At 55.4% G+C, this 20,854-nt stretch overlaps 1 protein-coding gene across 2 annotated transcripts; it reads left to right on the top strand.

The window, feature by feature from the left end:
• Positions 1–241: 241 nt before the first annotated feature.
• GSR (glutathione-disulfide reductase) lies at positions 242–19,717 on the top strand. Of its 2 annotated transcripts, none has more exons than XM_061577482.1 (12): positions 242–313; positions 3,017–3,495; positions 6,175–6,201; positions 7,056–7,144; positions 7,863–7,932; positions 9,158–9,308; positions 11,006–11,060; positions 13,538–13,637; positions 15,264–15,350; positions 15,682–15,846; positions 18,129–18,506; positions 19,362–19,717. In XM_061577482.1, the coding sequence occupies exons 2-12, from the start codon at positions 3,229–3,231 to the stop codon at positions 19,509–19,511; spliced, it is 1,539 nt and encodes a 512-aa protein (XP_061433466.1). In that variant the 5' UTR covers positions 242–313; positions 3,017–3,228; the 3' UTR covers positions 19,512–19,717. The 2 variants fall into 2 exon arrangements, with proteins under 2 accessions (XP_061433466.1, XP_061433465.1); XM_061577481.1 differs by having other exon boundaries at positions 247–313; positions 3,014–3,495.
• Positions 19,718–20,854: the final 1,137 nt, after the last annotated feature.

Here is a 20,854-nt window from a genome sequence, read left to right as displayed (position 1 = left end):
ACGTCACCACGCTCCACTCCCTGAGGCGTTTGTGTGTGCGTGGTGACGTCACCGCGCTACATACCCCGTGAGATGTTTCGCGTTATAACGTCGCCACGCTCCACACCCCGTGGGTTTGTGTTGCGTGTGCGTGATGACGTCACCACGCTCCACCCCCACCGAGGTGTTGTGTGCGTGATGACGTAACGACGCTGCCGGGGCACTGGGTCTGCCACACGTGGTCACGGAAACAGACGCCACTGTCCGTGCCGCGAGTTTCTCAATGTCACTGGGCCTCTTGCAACCCGCAGAGACGCTGCTGTGGGGCGTGCGTGTGTGTACAAGGGGGTTTCATTGTCATCTGTGGGCAGTCTAACGTGTGTGTGTGTACATGGGGGGTTCATTGTCATCTGTGGCTGATCTAACGTGCGTGTGTGTACATGGGGGGTTCCATTGTCATCTGTGGCTGATCTAACGTGTGTGTGTGTACATGGGGGGTTCATTGTCATCTGTGGCTGATCTAACGTGTGTGTGTGTACAAGGGGGGTTCATTGTCATCTGTGGCTGATCTAACGTGTGTGTGTGTGTACATGGGGGGTCCATTGTCATCTGTGGCTGATCTAACGTGTGTGTGTGTACAAGGGGGGTTCATTGTCATCTGTGGCTGATCTAACGTGTGTGTGTGTACATGGGGGGTCCATTGTCATCTGTGGCTGATCTAACGTGTGTGTGTGTACAAGGGGGGTTCATTGTCATCTGTGGCTGATCTAACGTGTGTGTGTGTACAAGGGGGGTTCATTGTCATCTGTGGCTGATCTAACGTGTGTGTGTGTACAAGGGGGGTTCATTGTCATCTGTGGCTGATCTAACGTGTGTGTGTGTACATGGGGGGTTCATTGTCATCTGTGGCTGATCTAACGTGTGTGTGTGTACATGGGGGGTTCATTGTCATCTGTGGCTGATCTAACGTGTGTGTGTACATTGGGGTTCATTGTCATCTGTGGCTGATCTAACGTGTGTGTGTGTACAAGGGGGGTTCATTGTCATCTGTGGCTGATCTAACGTGTGTGTGTGTACAAGGGGGGTTCATTGTCATCTGTGGCTGATCTAACGTGTGTGTGTGTACAAGGGGGGTTCATTGTCATCTGTGGCTGATCTAACGTGTGTGTGTGTACATGGGGGGTTCATTGTCATCTGTGGCTGATCTAACGTGTGTGTGTGTACATGGGGGGTTCATTGTCATCTGTGGCTGATCTAACGTGTGTGTGTACATTGGGGTTCATTGTCATCTGTGGCTGATCTAACGTGTGTGTGTGTACATGGGGGGTTCATTGTCATCTGTGGCTGATCTAACGTGTGTGTGTGTACATGGGGGGTTCATTGTCATCTGTGGCTGATCTAACGTGTGTGTGTACATTGGGGTTCATTGTCATCTGTGGCTGATCTAACGTGTGTGTGTGTACAAGGGGGGTTCATTGTCATCTGTGGCTGATCTAACGTGTGTGTGTGTACAAGGGGGGTTCATTGTCATCTGTGGCTGATCTAACGTGTGTGTGTGTACAAGGGGGGTTCATTGTCATCTGTGGCTGATCTAACGTGTGTGTGTGTACATGGGGGGTTCATTGTCATCTGTGGCTGATCTAACGTGTGTGTGTGTACATGGGGGGTTCATTGTCATCTGTGGCTGATCTAACGTGTGTGTGTACATTGGGGTTCATTGTCATCTGTGGCTGATCTAACGTGTGTGTGTGTACATGGGGGGTTCATTGTCATCTGTGGCTGATCTAACGTGTGTGTGTGTACATGGGGGGTTCATTGTCATCTGTGGCTGATCTAACGTGTGTGTGTGTACATGGGGGGTTCATTGTCATCTGTGGCTGATCTAACGTGTGTGTGTGTACATTGGGGTTCATTGTCATCTGTGGCTGATCTAACGTGTGTGTGTGTACATGGGGGGTTCATTGTCATCTGTGGCTGATCTAACGTGTGTGTGTGTACATGGGGGGTTCATTGTCATCTGTGGCTGATCTAACGTGTGTGTGTACATTGGGGTTCATTGTCATCTGTGGCTGATCTAACGTGTGTGTGTGTACAAGGGGGGTTCATTGTCATCTGTGGCTGATCTAACGTGTGTGTGTGTACAAGGGGGGTTCATTGTCATCTGTGGCTGATCTAACGTGTGTGTGTGTACAAGGGGGGTTCATTGTCATCTGTGGCTGATCTAACGTGTGTGTGTGTACATGGGGGGTTCATTGTCATCTGTGGCTGATCTAACGTGTGTGTGTGTACATGGGGGGTTCATTGTCATCTGTGGCTGATCTAACGTGTGTGTGTACATTGGGGTTCATTGTCATCTGTGGCTGATCTAACGTGTGTGTGTGTACATGGGGGGTTCATTGTCATCTGTGGCTGATCTAACGTGTGTGTGTGTACATGGGGGGTTCATTGTCATCTGTGGCTGATCTAACGTATCGAGAGGCGATGGTCGGATTCGCTCCCACAATGTCAACAAAGATTAAGTAACGCGTAGATCCGGGCCCTGTTTTAAGTGCTCGCTTGCTTTGCCTGGCCTGGTCAATTTGGTTAGTTTAAGACGACTTAATTTCCGGGCTGCTCAATTGTCTGGGGCTAATTGCTGCTGACTTCCTCGCCTGGTTAAACCCCCACGTTTCGAACGGCGTCGGTGCTCACCTCGTGCTACGAGGCAGCCCACGAGAGTTCGGTGTCATTACCAACAGCCCGACACGATCACTGCAGTCACCGTGACTTGGCAAAACACCGCCACTTGGATCGGTTTCACCTTCGCAATCAACCCGCGGCTGTTGCGTAACTCCTGCTGCTGCTGCTGCTGGATTACCCCCCACACCTCTATAGTATAGCACTGTTCACTATGTAGATACTACAAGTCTGGGGTTTGCTGGTGCGTCTTAAGAACGCGATAGGCGTGAGTTGTTGCCAGCTTCTTGCTGTTACAAGACACCGGGTGGCACTAACACGGTGGTGCTGGTGGTGGTTGTGGTTGTTGTTTTTGGAGGAGGAGGGGGTCTTGTCATCGGGAGAAGACGATTGCAGTGCGGAGAACAACAACAGCAACAACAACAACAACAGCAACAACCCCCGTAACGTCGAGGAACAGGTCTCGGCAAGTCAAGGGGGGGGGGGGGGCAAGAAGGCGGACAGTGCGGAACATCGGAACCACCCCCACCACCCCCACCATCATCATCCTCCTCCCTCCTCCTTGAAGGCGCCATGCACAGCAGCCTGCTGACTCGGACTTTGGCAGCAGCATCAGCAGCAGCAGCATCAGCAGCAAGGGCATCAGCGGCAAGGGCAGCGACGATGACAACGCGGGCAGCAGCAGCAGAGGGGGCTGGGGGGGCTGGGGGAGGTCGCCGCCACCGCTTCGACCTCGTGGTTCTGGGGGGCGGCTCGGGGGGGCTGGCGGCTGCGAGACGCGCGGCCGAGCTGGGGGCCAGCGCCTGCCTGGTGGAGAGCGGCAGGCTGGGGGGCACCTGTGTGAGTGGGGGGGGGGGGCACGTGTGTGGGGGGGGGGCACGTGTGGGGGGGGGGCACATGTGTGGGGGGGGGGCACGTGTGTGGGGGGGGGGGCACGTGTGTGGGGGGGGGGGGGGCACGTGTGTGGGGGGGGGGCACCTGTGTGAGTGGGGGGGGCACGTGTGTGGGGGGGGGGCACGTGTGTGGGGGGGGGGCACGTGTGTGAGTGGGGGGGGCACGTGTGTGGGGGGGGGGCACGTGTGTGGGGGGGGGGCACGTGTGTGGGGGGGGGGGCACGTGTGTGGGGGGGGGGGCACGTGTGTGGGGGGGGGGGGGGCACGTGTGGGGGGGGGGACCTGTGTGAGTGGGGGGCACGTGTGTGAGTGGGGGGGGGGGCACCTGTGTGAGTGGGGGGGGGAGGTGTGGGGGGGGTACCTGTGTGGGGGGGGCTCCTGTGTGAGTGGGGGGGGCACCTGTGTGAGTGGGGGGGGGGCTCCTGTGTGGGGGGGCACCTGTGTGGGCGGGGGCTCCTGTGTGAGTGGGGGGGGCACCTGTGTGGGGGGGGGGCTCCTGTGTGAGTGGGGGGGGCACCTGTGTGGGGGGGGGGCTCCTGTGTGAGTGGGGGGGGCACCTGTGTCTGTGTGTGAGGGTTGGGTTGTGAGTGGGGTGTGTGTGAGGGTTGGGTGGTGAGAGTGGGGTGTGTGTGTGTGTGTGAGGGTTGGGTGGGTGGGGTGAGTGGGGTGTGTGTGTGTGAGGGTTGGGTGTGGTGAGTGGGGTGTGTGTGTGTGAGGGTTGGGTGGGGTGAGTGGGGTGTGTGTGTGTGAGGGTTGGGTGGTGAGTGGTGTGTGTGTGTGAGGGTTGGGTGGTGAGTGGTGTGTGTGTGTGAGGGTTGGGTGGTGAGTGGGGTGTGTGTGTGAGGGTTGGGTGGTGAGTGGTGTGTGTGTGTGTGTGAGGGTTGGGTGGTGAGTGGGGTGTGTGTGTGAGGGTTGGGTGGTGAGTGGTGTGTGTGTGTGAGGGTTGGGTGGGGAGTGGGGTGTGTGTGTGAGGATTGGGTGGTGAGCGGGGTGTGTGAGGGTTGGGTGGGGTTAGTGGGGTGTGTGTGTATGAGGGTTGGGTGGTGAGTGGTGTGTGTGTGAGGGTTGGGTGGTGAGTGGTGTGTGTGTGTGTGAGGGTTGGGTGGTGAGTGGTGTGTGTGTGTGAGGGTTGGGTGGTTAGTGGTGTGTGTGTGTGTGAGGGTTGGGTGGTGAGTGGGGTGTGTGTGTGTGTGAGGGTTGGGTGGTGAGTGGGGTGTGTGAGTGAGGGTTGGGTGGTGGGGTGAGTGGGGTGTGTGTGTGTGAGAGTTGGGTGTGGTGAGTGGGGTGTGTGTGTGTGTGAGGGTGGGTGTGAGTGGGGTGTGTGTGTGTGAGGTTGGGTGGTGAGAGTGGGGTGTGTGTGTGTGTGTGAGGGTTGGGTGGGTGGGGTGAGTGGGGTGTGTGTGTGTGAGGGTTGGGTGTGGTGAGTGGGGTGTGTGTGTGTGAGGGTTTGGGTGGGGTGAGTGGGGTGTGTGTGTGAGGGTTGGGTGGTGAGTGGTGTGTGTGTGTGAGGGTTGGGTGGTGAGTGGTGTGTGTGTGTGAGGGTTGGGTGGTGAGTGGGGGGTGTGTGTGAGGGTTGGGTGGTGAGTGGTGTGTGTGTGTGTGTGTGAGGGTTGGGTGGTGAGTGGGGTGTGTGTGTGAGGGTTGGTGGTGAGTGGTGTGTGTGTGTGAGGGTTGGGTGGTGAGTGGTGTGGGTGTGAGGGTTGGGTAGTGAGGAGGTGTGTGTGTGGGTTGGGTGGTGAGTGGTGTGTGTGTGAGGGTGGGTGGAGAGTGGGGTGTGTGTGTGTGAGGGTTGGGTGGTGAGTGGTGTGTGTGTGTGAGGGTTGGGTGGTGAGTGGTGTGTGTGTGTGAGGGTTGGGTGGTGAGTGGTGTGTGTGTGTGAGGGTTGGGTGGTGAGTGGTGTGTGTGTGTGAGGGTTGGGTGGTGAGTGGTGTGTGTGTGTGAGGGTTGGGTGGTGAGTGGTGTGTGTGTGTGAGGGTTGGGTGGTGAGAGTGGGGGTGTGTGTGTGTGAGGGTTGGGTGGTGAGTGGGGTGTGTGTGTGTGTGAGGGTTGGGTGGGGTTAGTGGGGTGTGTGTGTGTGAGGGTTGGGTGAGTGGGGTGAGTGGAGTGTGTGTGTGTTAGGGTTGGGTGGTGAGTGGGGTGTGTGTGTGTGTGAGGGTAGGGTGCGTAGAGTGGGGTGTGTGAGGGTTGGGTGTGAGTGGGGAGACAAAGGCGGCCGGGCGTGGTGCTGGCCACCCACCCCATCGTGTGCCGTGCCTGCCTTCATAGGTGCTCGCTAACAGCACTTGCCCCTACAGTCTATTACAGGCTACACGGGGGGTCTTTGTCTTTGTGTGGTGAGGTGATTGTGGGCAGAGAAATGTGTGGTGAGTGACAATGCAGAGTGTTTATATGTGTGTGTGTTACAGGGAATTTGTGTGAGAGTGGGGAGAGTGGGTAGAGGTGTGAGTGTGTGAGTGAGGGGAGAGGGTGTGGAGAGAGGTGTGAGTGTGGAGAGAGTGGGGAGAGAGGTGTGAGTGTTGTGTGAGTATGGAGAGAGTGTGCGGTGAGTGAAGGGAGAGGTGAGAGAGAGTGTGGAGATTGTGTGCACATGATACCCGCCCCTCATTGTCCGTTTTGCATTCCGCAGGTGAACGTGGGCTGCGTTCCAAAGAAGGTGAGCGATGATCCACCATTGCCTCCTTTCCTCCCTCCCTGTGCCTCTGACCGTCCCTCCAACCCAAACACCAATTCCAGAGCCAGCCACGCTCGGTCCACTGCTGGATGACGGCCTGCCCAAGCCAACCACCGCCCCTCGCGCACCCTGCCATGCCGCAGTCCACCGTGCACACAAACTGATTTCATCGCTCCGTCTCCACCACGGTGGCGACGGGGGGGGGCAGCCGCCCTCACGGAACGCGCTCCGTTCCTTGGCGGACGCTCCCGTTTTTATTCGGGACCATCGGCCATTCGTCGGCCCTTCGTGGTGACGCTTGCCTATGCATCGCCACATTCGTCAACGTATGTTTAGGCTGACGTTTTGGGCAACACGCCTTGCGCACGGCTGGGATTGGTCTCTTGTGTTGATCCGTGTCGAGCTATGGGGTCTTTACGGGCCTGTCTTGGAGTCTATGGGGCCCAATGTTCGTCTGTGGGGTGGTTTATTCGCTGTGTTGTGGTTTACGTGCAGTGGTTTAGCTGCGTGGTTTATGTGTTGTGGTTTGGATGTGGTGTGGTTTATGACATTGTGTTGTGGTTTATGTGCAGTGGTTTAGCTGCGTGGTTTATTTGCTGTGTTGTGGTTTGAATGTGGTGTGGTTTATGACATTGCGTTGTGGTTTACGTGCTGCGGTGTTGCTGCGTGGTTTATGTGTTGTGGTTTGGATGTGGTGTGGTTTATGACATGGCGTTGTGGTTTACGTGCAGTGATTTAGCTGCGTGGTTTATGTGATGTGTTGTGGTTTGGATGTGGTGTGGTTTATGACATTGTGTTGTGGTTTACGTGCTGCGGTGTTCCTGCGTTGCGGTCAGGTGATGTACAACGCTGCGATGCACGCCGAGCTCCTCCACGACCACGCCGACTACGGGTTCACCGTCGGCTCCGTCGACTTCAGCTGGAGGTCCGGAGCACAACCACCAGCGCCCCTTTCTCCACCGCACAACCGAGCCGTGCTGAAGCTGTTCTTAGCCCACAGGGCCACGGTCCCAGGAGGCGGCAGCAGCAGCGTTGTTTTTCCACCGCAGCTGCCGAGCTGTGCCGCTGACGTCGTCGAACGAGTTTTGAGACGCGTGCCAGTGGATGCGGTGAGCCCGTGTCCTCGCCCATGTACTGACAGACGTCACCACACGCGGTGAACGCCGTTAACCCCTGGCCCTGGCCCTGCCTGACCCTGATAAAGGCCCGGGTTGTGTTGTGAGGCTAGCGTGTCACGGTCGTGATCAAAAGAAAATTGCAAACACTGTCCATGTTTCACGCGCTGGACCAGACGGTCGCCGCTGTGAAACTTGAGGTCAAGGTGAGGTCTTGGTTGCATTTTGTTTGCAACCTTTCACTGTAATCCAGTGTCACCAGACAAAGATAAAGATCTGCCGTATAGCCTCAACATAGTGTAGGGGAATGTGCTGTTTGCGAGCTCTTATCAAGGCCGCCATGCCTTTTTAAGGCCGAGTCTACCTAGGGGAGGCCCAGGAGTCGTACAAATATCAGCCACTGCCACCGGCCGCGAGTGGGAATCGAACTCGGGTAGCCGGGTTCGTATCGTGGCATGCTAACCACTACGCCACCGCTCCCCACGCACGCTCTGCACACTCCCCCGCCGCCATTGCTCCTCCTCCCAGGACCATCAAGGAGAAACGGGACGCCTACATCAAGAGGCTGAACGACATCTATCAGAGGAACCTGGACAACGTGCGTACGCCTCGCGGAAACGCGACGCTCGACAGATCCGTCGCATGCGCTGTGTGTGTGTGCTGGAGAAGGGCCGTTGCCGAAACGTTGCCAAAAGTTGCCCTTCAACGCGTCCATTACCCGGCCTCGTAGGGCCCCACGGCGTTGGTCGACCGATGCGTTGAGTTGTCGGTATTCGTGCTCGCCGCACCCGGCTACCAAGCGCAGTATCGTGACAAAAAAAACACAAATACGACTCTGCCCGTTTAGCCAGGAAAGCTTCGCCTGCCATAGTGCCGAGGTCGGTGGCCATCGTTGCTGCTGCTGTGTAAGATCCCAATTGTGTCATTTGGAAATGTTGTACCAAGACGCTGGCACACGCAATGGCTCTTACTCGCCGTCGAATGTCCGTTGTGAAGCAGACTGGCGCGTGCTTTTTGTTGTTGCTCTGTACGATGGATACACCCGCAGCATTTTAAGTGATTTGTTTACATATTCTTGGTTCTTTCGGTAAAGTCACGTAGAAGGGAAATAATAAAATATTTAAAATAACACGTAATAAAATACAATTCTCACGACGTTTCGGCCACAACGCAAGCAGCCGTCCTCAGGTGAAGAACAGGGCTGTCGGAAAGACAGCGTCCTAATGAACACCGCTAAGCTTAGCAGCGTATTTTAAGCTGGGTAGGAGGAGCAGAGCGCCTTGACAAAGGAGTTTACATATCAACAGAGGAATTTAGCATATTGATGACAAATGCAGATATGGGATTAGTCACTCCTTGTGGAATGTGTAGGCGGTGGGTAGGGTCTCAAAGTCATTATGCTCGTGTATTATGTAGGATTAGCAGTAATAAAGGGAGGGAAATTTTAATAATAAAGAACTGCAACAGCCCAAACCACCGCGTATATATAATTTTATATTTCATCATTTTTTTTTATTGTTTGTTGTTGTAAAGTTCTGACTCTGCTCCGACTGAACATCTGTGGAAAAAAAAAAGCTTTGTAACTCCATGGGATTCCTCCAGCCGTCAATAAATATTCCCATTCACCAGGGCGGCCGATGGCTCGAACCGCCGCTCCTGAACAAACGCGGGACCGCTCTGATCCTTGAATGATTCTCTCTCGGGGGGGGGGGGGGGGGGAAACCTACGCTCGCTACAAACCTGTGCTGCTTCGAGTAACTTCTCTCTCTCGCCCGCTCGTTTGCTCGCTCACTCACTCGCTCGCTCGCCCCCCCCCCCGTCAGTCCAAGGTGGAGGTGGTGCGTGGGCGAGCGATGTTTACGCTGGAGGAGGGCCAGCCGGCCGTGGCGGTGGACGGCCGGGTCTACACGGCGCCGCACATCGTCATCGCCACGGGGGGGCACCCCAGCATGCCGACCGACAGCAGCGTACCCGGTGAGAGTTCAAAGTTCATTTATTAGGTATAGAGCCCTGTGAGCCATTCGGCTCTTGAATCGGGTGCAACCGCAACAAACAAAAAACATGAACAAGAAAACATCTTAAAGTGACTTTGTGCAAACAGAAAATCCAAGAAAAGACAGCAAAATATTGCAGAAAAATCACCGTACACCAACCCTGTGCAAATATCCCAGTGGGATGCAAGCCAACCAACAGCAACCACAAGACAACTTAGATTAAGGCCATCAGTCTAACTCTGTACTACAACAAACAAACATGGCCAAACCAAAAAACTTTTCAAAAATCACCAAAATAAAGCCATAAGCAATGAAACAGTGCAGGTCATAGGAACTGTGACGGAATTTTCACAATAAACGACGTAAACAACATGTATTACCAAACTCTGCAGCCATAGCTGGCTGCATGAGTCACTCCACAACAGCAGGAGCATCAGTCGGAGTATCAACATTAGAGAGGACGCTCGCCCGCCCGCTACGTCCGCCCGCCCGCTCGCTCACTTGACAGTGACTCGCGTCGTGGGGGGTGGCAGGTGGACTGATCTCTGTCCACCTGCATGGAGATGCAGCATTACTACCCCCCCCACCGCCTCACATGCGTGGGTCTTTTTCGGGTGCTTCGGTTCCTGCCATATGTACATACACTCCACGAGGTGAGATCTTGCATGGAGCCCCAGGCCGAGGGAGATTGACAGTTTTGTGTTTCTTCCATTTGCGAATACTCGCACCAACTGTTGTCACCTTCTCACCAAGCTGCTTGGCGATGGTCTTGTAGCCCATTCCAGCCTTGTGTAGGTCTACAATCTTGTCCCTGACATCCTTGGAGAGCTTTCTGGTCTTGGCCATGGTGGAGAGTTTGGAATCTGATTAATTGATTGCTTCTGTGAACAGGTGTCTTTTATACAGGTAACAAGCTGAGATTAGGAGCACTCCCTTTAAGAGTGTGCTCCTAATCTCAGCTCGTTACCTGTATAAAAGACGCCTGGGAGCCAGAAATCTTTCTGATTGAGAGGGGGTCAAATACTTATTTCCCTCATTAAAATGCAAATCAATTTATAACATTTTTGACATGCGTTTTTCTGGATTTTGTTGTTGTTATTCTGTCTCTCACTGTTCAAATAAACCTACCATTAAAATTATAGACTGATCATTTCTTTGTCAGTGGGCAAACGTACAAAATCAGCAGGGGATCAAATACTTTTTTCCCTCACTATCTATGTGTGTTGAACTTCTTTTGCACCTCATGTAGCCCACCTTGCTTATCGGAGGAACTCGGGGAAGGACAACAAACTAGACACAAAAAGGAGTGCGTGTTTATCATCACTCGTTGGTGGAGTTGGCGTAGGATCGCAGAACTTGGGCAATTGTTGACGCCGGTTCTGGCTGCCCGCCTCTGCTCGTCTGTGGTTTCCCACGCTTCTGAATCATTCGCCCCCCCTCCTCTCTCTGACTGACAGTGAACAAAAACTTTGCCCGGGAAAAAAAAAATCTATCTATTATTGAAATTGTTCAAGTGGTGTGGATTCACACCTGGTGCAGTGTGTAAGCATCAGCACCAAACCCGCCTCATGTGCCGTGCCGGCCGGCCTTCAAAGGTGCTTGCTGTGACAGCACTTTCTCCAACGGTCTGTTCAAGGCTATATGGGTGATCTTTGTCTTTGGTCGCCGCGTGTGCAGGAGCCAGTCTGGGAATGACGAGCGATGGCTTCTTCGAGCTGGAGGAGCTGCCCAAGTGAGTTGCCTGTTCACGTCGCTGCCTGTTCACGTCGCTGCCTGTTCACGTCGCTGCCTGTTCACGTCGCTGCCTGTTCACATCGCTGCCTGTTCACACTGCTGCCTGTTTACACTGCTGCCTGTTCACACTGCTGCCTGTTCATGTCGCTGCCTGTTCACGCTGCTGCCTGTTCACGTCGCTGCCTGTTCACACTGCTGCCTGTTCACGTCGCTGCTTGTTCACACTGCTGCCTGTTCACACTGCTGCCTGTTCACATCGCTGCCTGTTCACACTGCTGCCTGTTCACACTGCTGACTGTTCACATCGCTGCCTGTTCACACTGCTGCCTGTTCACACTGCTGCCTGTTCACACTGCTGCCTGTTCACGTCGCTGCCTGTTCACACTGTTGCCTGTTCACACTGCTGCCTGTTCACACTGCTGCCTGTTCACACTGCTGCCTGTTCACATCGCTGCCTGTTCACGTCGCTGCCTGTTCACGTCGCTGCCTGTTCACGTCACTGCCTGTTCACACTGCTGCCTGTTCACACTGCTGCCTGTTCATGTCGCTGCCTGTTCACACTGCTGCCTGTTCACACTGCTGCCTGTTCACACTGCTGCCTGTTCACATCGCTGCCTGTTCACACTGCTGCCTGTTCACGTCGCTGCCTGTTCACACTGCTGCCTGTTCACACTGCTGCCTGTTCACGTCACTGCCTGTTCACGTCGCTGCCTGTTCACATCGCTGCCTGTTCACACTGCTACCTGTTCACACTGCTGCCTGTTCACACTGCTACCTGTTCACACTGCTGCCTGTTCACGTCGCTGTCTGTTCACGTCGCTGCCTGTTCACGTCGCTGCCTGTTCACACTGCTGCCTGTTCACACTGCTGCCTGTTCACACTGCTGCCTGTTCACACTGCTACCTGTTCACACTGCTGCCTGTTCACACTGCTGCCTGTTCACACTGCTGCCTGGTCACACTGCTGCCTGTTCACGTCGCTGCCTGTCACGTCGCTGCCTGTTCACACTGCTGCCTGTTCACACTGCTGCCTGTTCACGTCGCTGCCTGTTCACGTCGCTGCCTGTTCACACTGCTGCCTGTTCACACTGCTACCTGTTCACACTGCTGCCTGTTCACACTGCTGTCTGTTCACATCGCTGCCTGTTCACACTGCTGCCTGTTCACACTGCTGCCTGGTCACACTGCTGCCTGTTCACGTCGCTGCCTGTCACGTCGCTGCCTGTTCACACTGCTGCCTGTTCACACTGCTGCCTGTTCACGTCGCTGCCTGTTCACGTCGCTGCCTGTTCACACTGCTGCCTGTTCACGTCGCTGCCTGTTCACGTCGCTGCCTGTTCACACTGCTGCCTGTTCACGTCGCTGCCTGTTCACACTGCTGCCTGTTCACACTGCTGCCTGTTCACACTGCTGCCTGTTCACGTCGCTGTCTGTTCACGTCGCTGCCTGTCCACGTCGCTGCCTGTTCACGTCGCTGCCTGTCCACGTCGCTGCCTGTTCACACTGCTGCCTGTTCACATCGCTGCCTGTCACATCGCTGCCTGTTCACGTCGCTGCCTGTTCACACTGCTGCCTGTTCACATCGCTGCCTGTTCACATCACTGCCTGTCACATCGCTGCCTGTTCACGTCGCTGCCTGTTCACAACGCTGCCTGTTCACACTGCTGCCTGTTCACGTCGCTGCCTGTTCACGTCGCTGCCTGTTCACGTCGCTGCCTGTTCACATCGCTGCCTGTTCACGTCGCTGCCTGTTCACATCGCTGCCTGTTCACACTGCTGCCTGTTCACACTGCTACCTGTTCACGTCGCTGCCTGTTCACATCGCTGCCTGTTCACACTGCTGCCTGTTCACACTGCTGCCTGTTCACACTGCTGCCTGTTCACGTCGCTGCCTGTTCACACTGCTGCCTGTTCACACTGCTGCCTGTTCACGTCGCTGCCTGTTCACACTGCTGCCTGTCACATCGCTGCCTGTTCACACTGCTGCCTGTTCACGTCGCTGCCTGTTCACATCGCTGCCTGTTCACACTGCTGCCTGTTCACACTGCTACCTGTTCACGTCGCTGCCTGTTCACACTGCTGCCTGTTCACACTGCTGCCTGTTCACGTCGCTGCCTGTTCACGTCGCTGCCTGTTCACGTCGCTGCCTGTCACGTCGCTGCCTGTTCACGTCGCTGCCTGTTCACACTGCTGCCTGTTCACACTGCTGCCTGTTCACGTCGCTGCCTGTTCACGTCGCTGCCTGTTCACGTCATTCTTCATGTTGCTGGTCGCGTCTGGTCAAGAGGTAAATGTGCTTTGGTCAACATCAAGACTGGGAAGACAAAGACGGCTGGGCGCGCTGCTCACCGTACCACGGCGCGGCCTTCGTAGGTCCTGCTCCTCGCTATCGGCACTCGCACCCCCACGGTGTGGCGTACAGGAGGAGGATCTGTGTCGTTGTGTCGTTGTGTCGTTGTGTTGTTGTGTGGTTCAGCCGTGTGGTGCTGGTCGGTGCTGGTTACATCGCCGTGGAATTGGCCGGCATCTTCGCGGCACTGGGAGCTCAAACGTCGCTGCTCATCCGGCAAAACGAGGTGAGTGGAGCGTTGTTCATGATGCCGTGCGGCCGATCAAGTCCCAGGAGATTTTAGCCGTGAGGGTTGCTCTGTGTGAAAATTGGTAAAGCACAGATACTACCAACTCACCCACTCACTCACTCACCCACTCATCTACTCGCTCACCCACTCGCTCATCCACTCACCCACTCACTCACCCACTCACTCATCCACTCACCCACTCACCCACTCACTCATCCACTCACCCACTCACTCACCCACTCATCTACTTGCTCACCCACTCACCCACCCACTCATTCACCCACTCATCTACTCACTCATCTACTCACCCACTCACTCACCCACTCACTCACCCACTCACCCACTCGCTCACCCACTCGCTCATCTACTCGCTCACCCACTGGCTCATCTACTCGCTTACCCACTCACTCATCCACTCACTCACCCACTCACTCATCCACTCACTCACCCACTCACTCATCCATTCACTCACCCACTCACTCATCCACTCACTCACCCACTCATTTACTCGCTCACCCACTCACTCATCCACTCACCCGCTCACTCACCCACTTACTCACCCACTCATCTACTCGCTCACCCACTCGCTCACCCACTCGCTCATCTACTCGCTCATCTACTCGCTCACCCACTCGCTCATCTACTCGCTCACCCATTCACTCACCCACTCACTCACTCACCCACTCACTCACCCACTCATTTACTCGCTCACCCACTCACTCATCCACTCACCCGCTCACTCACCCACTCACTCACCCACTCACCCACCCACTCACTCATCTACTCGCTCACCCACCCACTCACTCACTCACCCACTCACCCACTCACCCACTCACTCACTCACCCACTCACTCATCCACTCACACATTCACTCACACATTCACCCACCGACTGCCTTCACGTGTATATTTGGGGCAGTGCGAAGTTATGTTCTGCACGGTTTTGTGTTCGTAGCCAATGAAGTCCCATGCGATTTTCGCCGTTCAGTTGCTCTGTGCGAGAATTGGTGAATCACAGATACTACCCACTCACTCGCCCATCCACTCATCCACTTACCCACCCACTCACCCACCCAATCACTCACCCAATCACCAACCCATTCACCCACCAACCCACTCACCCACCCAATCACTCACCAACCCATTCACCCACCCAATCACTCACCCACTCACTCACCAACCCATTCACCCACCAACCCACTCACCCACCCAATCACTCACCCACTCACTCACCAACCCACTCACCCACCCAATCACTCACGCACTCACTCACCAACCCACTCACCCACCCAATCACTCACCCACTCACCCACCCAATCACTCACCCACTCACTCACCAACCCACTCACCCACCCACCGCCATCACATGTACATTCGTTGCGGAGCGAAGTTCTGTTCTCCACGGTTTGGTATTCGTAGACGAAGCCGCACACATCAGCAGAGAGAGAGAGAGAGAGTCGATTGTTCTCCACTTGTGCCGTGGGTGTCCACCATCTTCCGTGGATGTGCCGATCCGGTTTGTTTGACCCACAGCGGCACGTTGGAGGGCTGCGAGGGAGCCAGCGTTGAATTCGACCCGCGGCGGATCTGACATGCGCCGCTGTCGGCCGCCCCCTCTGCCCAGGTCCTGCGTAACTTCGACGCGATGATCAGCGCCAACTGCACGCAGGAGCTGCTCAACTCGGGCGTGGACGTGCGAAAGTACACGCAGGCGAGTGAGCGATGCCGGCCCGTGATCGCCTTCTAACCATTTCCCAAGCTCTGCGGTCCGCTGTTTGTAATGTTGGTGGCCCAGGTCGCTCTTTCCAATGAGTTCTCAGCCGCAGGTGAAACAGAATGAACTCCGAGCGTCGCACTTTGACGGTCTCGGCCCGGTCACCAATGGCTGCATTAGAACCGCCACTTTATCCTCCTCCAGATGCCGCCCCCAAGTCCCCCCCAAATCTCCCGCCCCTTCAGCGCCCCCCCCCCCCCACCAACCCACGCCCGACCCCCCCCCTCCCCGCCACCATAATTGCGGCTGTTCCCCCCACCGCCGCCAGGTGCGCTCCGTTAGCCGCGGCTCCCCGGGAGGGCCGCTGCAGGTCGCCGTGGCGACTAACGGGCCGGGCGAGGCGGAGCGGACGGAGGTGATGGTCGGCGTGGAGGCGTTGGTCTGGGCCGTGGGCCGCGGGCCCAACACCGCCGACCTGGGGCTCGACAAAGTGGTGAGCCACAGCGCCAGCGCCACAGCGCTGCAACGCTCCTCCTGTTCAACACGGACACACCCCCCCGCAAGGTCGTGCGTTCCATCCCGACCCTGACGACGCTTGCTGTAGATTTGGAGTTTGCGTGTCTCTCTCTCTCTCCCCGTGGTCGCGTGGATTTTTCTCCGGGTCCTCCGGTTTCCCCCTCCACGTTTAGAGTCGACGTCACGACGCGTTCGAAGTGTTTGGCTGCCGCAATGCAATTCCACGTGACGATAAGCCACTCGCTTGAGCTCTAATTTGTGATAGGTCCCTCGGTGGGGCCTAACACATTCCTGCGGAGGAAGCTGGTAGGAACGTTGGGTTGCTCGGTCAATGGTCAGGGTCAACGGTGGCGTGGTGTATTCCGTAAATATACCCCACTGTGAGAGCGGGCACAAGCCGGCGTGAGTAGGTTAAACGTTGAGTTTTATAAGGGCACCACGGGGTGACCAGCACCTCCCCTCCCCACCCAGCCCCACCACCCCACCCTCCCCACCCAGCCCCTCCCCACCCTCCCCACCCAGCCCCTCCTCACCCTCCCCACCCAGCCCCTCCTCACCCTCCCCTCTCCAGCGAGCCACCACCCCTCCCATTTTTGCATGCACGACGGACGGACGGACACAATAATCCCCTGTGGGCTGGTGGAACCAGGAGGTTCCTACCAGTAAAAGTAGGTTAAGTTGCAGTAGCAGCAGGGTAGGGATGGAGAGCACAGCACAGACAGGGACACGATGGTGGCTGCAGCGATGACGACGACGACGACGACACGGCGCTTGCTGCGCCGATTCGCGGTGACGTTTGCGCCTCGCAGAAACGGCGGGGGTCTTTGTTCGATTCCTGCGTGGAGTTTGAACGTTCCCTCTCTCTCTCTCCTCCTGTTCTCCATGGGGGGGGGGGGGGGGTGGGTTTCCTCCGAGGATATCTGGTTTCCTCCCACAGTAGAAATAAACATTGCGTCCCAACTGCGAACAGTTGACAGGACCCTCCGAGCGAAGGCTCTTGAGACTCCCTGCGATACTTCTTGGGGAAAACAACAACAACCGTAACATTTATTCCAACTATAAACGAGCTTTTACTCTTTCTTGGGTTAGATCACGTAAATAGAAATGTTCTTATTACCGGCGAAATGTCACGGTACTCTAATTGTAAATGTTACGGTTTTAAACTTCGGTGTGCAGAGCCAGTAACTAATTATAATTGGCACGTTACGTTCACGTGACAACCCTCACTATTTGGCTGTGTCGGGTGGTGGCGGGTTTCACGACACGTTGACATTTACGCGATCTCTAACGCAAGAAAATAAAAAAACTCACGGATAATTGCTCGCGAAAGCCTTCGTGTTCAAACATTACTACGATGACCACCTGCCACCCTCCCAAGTAGGTTACCTTCCCTCCACCACACTGCACAGTGTCCCAGCCATCACGACCACCTCCTCCCGATTGCATCGACAACGCGTTCTCTCCATGGGAGAACTTGACGAAGAGTGAGACGAGGCGAGGCCTTCCTGGGTGTGACCTAAGGCCCCGTAGTCGGTAACAGCAGCGATATAAAAATACGAATATTCGTACTGGAGGAATCCGATGAGCTATAAAGCTCTTTTTGTTGACAAATGTCGAGGAGGGGCAGGTCAGAACGTTACAACAACAAACAAAACAACAACTCGGTAGGAGTGAAAAGTATACGAAAAGGGAAGCAATTCACCAAAAATTGGTACAAATAAAACTAAACTATTTTATTTTCTTGGTTCTTTCGGTAAAGTCACGTAGAAGGGAAACAATAAAATAATAAAAATATAAAACAATAAAATTCTCACGACGTTTCGACTGCAACACAAGCAATCATCATCAGGTGTGAAAACCACAGCAAGAAAATTTGAAAAAGTGGCTTTTTTTCTTAACGTCAGCACCAAAAACCACCACTTTCTTCAAACATTTTCTTGCTGTGGTTTGTCGTAAGCATTTTATTGTTTTATTATTTTATTATTTCCCTTCTACGTGACTTTACCGAAAGAACCAAGAATATGAATCCCTGCAGTCATGAAAGCTTTAAATCAAAATTTAAACTATTTTATTTTACCAGGTAAAGCCCACCGAGTTATTAGCTTCTTTTTTGCAGACGCAACCCGGCCACAAATCATAGCTCAACCGAAAGCAGCCACACAATCTAAATAACTAAATGCGGACGGGGGAGAGGGGGTAAAACAAAAACCCGTGACAAATCGCACTCCCTCCCTCCCTCCCTCTCGTCTCCCGTCGCAGGGGGTCGAAACTGACCAGCAGGGCCACGTCACCGTGGACGAGTTCCAGAACACGAGCGTTGCCGGCGTGTACGCGCTGGGCGACGTGTGCGGGCGCGCGCTGCTCACCCCTGTCGCCATCATGGCCGGCAGGAAGCTGGCGGCGCGTCTCTTTGGCGGCGAGCCCGGCGCCCGGATGCACTATGAGGACATCCCCTCGGTGGTGTTCAGCCACCCGCCAATCGGCGCCGTGGGCCTCACGCAGCGAGAGGCCGAAGAGCGGTTCGGGCGCGGCGCGGTGCGCGCGTACACCGCCACGTTCACGCCCATGTACCACGCGGTGACGGCGCGCAAGGGCACGTGCGTCATGAAGTTGGTGTGCGCGCACGACGACGAGAAGGTGGGTGTGCGCGCGCACGCGCCGTGGTGACGTCTATGCCACTGAAGGGGTGAACGGTGGTGGTTGTTGTTGATCATTGGTTTTTTACCCTTCTATCTGGCAACAAGAAAGTTTCACATCAACAACAACAACCACCATTGCAACCTCATTTGCCAGTAAAAATATGATAATTGTTCTATTACCCTTCTATCTGGCAACTAAACTGAAACCTTTTTTACAAGGAGTCATGTTTGCATAGACGCCAAAAGGCGCATCTGGTCCAAGCCATGTGAGACTAGGCTCTAAGGAAAGCTGTCTCGGGTGTGGACCAATCAACTTCAAGGACAGTGCACACATTATCAGAGTTATGCTTTTTTGTTTGCATTATGACTGCAGGTATTGTGGTCTATGCAAATATGACTCCTTGTAAAAAAGGTGTCAGTTTTGTTGCCAGATAGAAGGGTAAAACACCAATTATCATATTTTTTACTGGCAAATGAGGTTCCAATGGTGTATGGTGGTTGTGGTTGTTGTTGTACGAGTGGCCTGGGTAGAGCGGTCGCACAGCGATCAGCAGCCTTGTGGTGCACTACGAACCCGGCGACCCGAGTTCGATTCCCACTCGCATGGCCCACCAACACCAGTGACGATTATCTGAACCGGACCTGCGCCTCCCCTAGGTGGACTCAGCCTCAAACGAGTACCTGGTGCGATGTGTAAACGTCGACCACTAGGGAGACAAAGGCGGCCGGGCGTGGCGCTGGCCACCCACCCCCTCGTGAGCCGTGCCGGCCTCCGTAGGTGCTCGCTAACAGCACTTGCCCCAACAGTTTGTTAAGGCTACGCGGGTGATCTTTGTCTTTGCGTGCGGCGCAGGTGGTGGGGATTCACATGCAGGGCGCCGGCTGCGACGAGATGCTGCAGGGCTTCTCTGTGGCCCTTCGCTGCGGCGCCACCAAGGCCGACTTCGACCGCACCGTCGCCATCCACCCCACCTCCTCCGAGGAGCTCGTCACCATGCGCTAGGCACGCTCCACGGAGCTCCGCCATGGGGACACCGCCCTGACGCGGAGCTCCGCGGCAGGGACAATTCTGACACGGAATTCCTACGATGGGGCATCTTGGCCGATAACATAATTTAAATACCTGAAGTGATATGTTTTTTATACTGGTAGGAACCTCCTGGTTACACCAGCCCACAGGGGATTATTGCGTCCGTCCGTCCGTTGTGCAGGGAGGGGCTGGGTGGGGAGGGGAGGGTGGGGAGGGGCTGGGTGGGAAGGGTGGGGCTGGGTGGGGGGTGGGAAGGGTGGGGCTGGGTGGGGAGGGGCTGGTCACCCCGTGGTGCCCTTATAAAACTCAACGTTTCACCTACTCACGCCGGCTTGTGCCCGCCCTCACAGTCGGGCATATTTGCGGAATACACCACGCCGCCGTTGACCCTCATTGACCGAGCAACCCAACGTTCCTACCAGCTCCCTCCGCAGGAAAGTGTTAATTTTTAGTTTACAGTGGTTACTATAGCACATTCATGGAAATGCAACTCGAAATGAAGTCACATGCCTCCCATGTAAATGGCTCCTATACTTTGTGGCCTTCGTACTCAGGCTGTGTGTCCCATGCTGTGTGCCCTACTTGTAACCGGACCTCCGCTCGCGGTTACGCCCGGGCCAAACGGAAGCGGACAACACCGGTACCGGTGCTGTGGTGAAGACGGCACGCGACGTAGCCGCTTCCTGAACTTAATAACTACCCAGAAATCGGCCGCAGTGACTCGTGAATCGCCGGTGGAAAGTCTTGCGGCCGGCGCCGCGTTCAAGGGATTTCCACGCCATCTGGGTGCGACCACGATGGCGTCTATATATTTTTTCTAACTCTTTCCAACTCGAGGTTGAAGCTTGAGAGGGTGGCATCCTCCTCGTCCTCCATCCACTATTCCCCATCGCTCCGGCACAAGGCCCAGCTTTGCTTTGTGGGCCAGCGCCTCCTGTTGTACGCCCTCCGGGTATCTGCGATTTTGCCCGTTACCCGCAGAACCACCCTTCCCCCTCCCTCCCAGGAGAAATCGCCTCCGTGCTTAAAAATGTTTGAGGCATCTACCGTTTGTGTGTGTGAACAAGGAGCGATCTCGGTTGTAGCTCTGTGATATCCGCGGGAGATCCGATTTTACATTCTCAAGCATCGCGACGCCGACGGGCCAAGCGGCGGTTTCTCCTGCCACGTGGTCGGGGGACGCGTGGTCGGGAGACACGTGGTCGTGTTTTGGAAGAACACGTTGGAGCTTGTTGTCTGAATGGTGCTGCTCTCCAATCGGTGACACCTTCGGCAGTCGGCTGTAACGAACGCATTTTGTTGGGGGGGGAGTTGCC

This window comes from Lethenteron reissneri, chromosome 64, assembly GCF_015708825.2.
Source record: "Lethenteron reissneri isolate LAM-NWPU_2019-01 chromosome 64, ASM1570882v1, whole genome shotgun sequence".
NCBI classification, from domain to species: domain Eukaryota; kingdom Metazoa; phylum Chordata; class Hyperoartia; order Petromyzontiformes; family Petromyzontidae; genus Lethenteron; species Lethenteron reissneri.
The sequence above is the reverse complement of the archived record's forward strand: the minus strand, read 5'-3'. Positions and strand labels throughout refer to the sequence as shown.

Coding starts and splice junctions, on each gene's coding strand:
- GSR (XM_061577482.1), top strand. CDS start 3,229: ATGCACAGCAGCCTGCTGACTCGGACTTTGGCAGCAGCATCAGCAGCA. Junction 6,202..7,055: donor TGGGCTGCGTTCCAAAGAAG/GTGAGCGATGAT, acceptor CGTTGCGGTCAG/GTGATGTACAACGCTGCGAT. Junction 9,309..11,005: donor GACCGACAGCAGCGTACCCG/GTGAGAGTTCAA, acceptor CCGCGTGTGCAG/GAGCCAGTCTGGGAATGACG.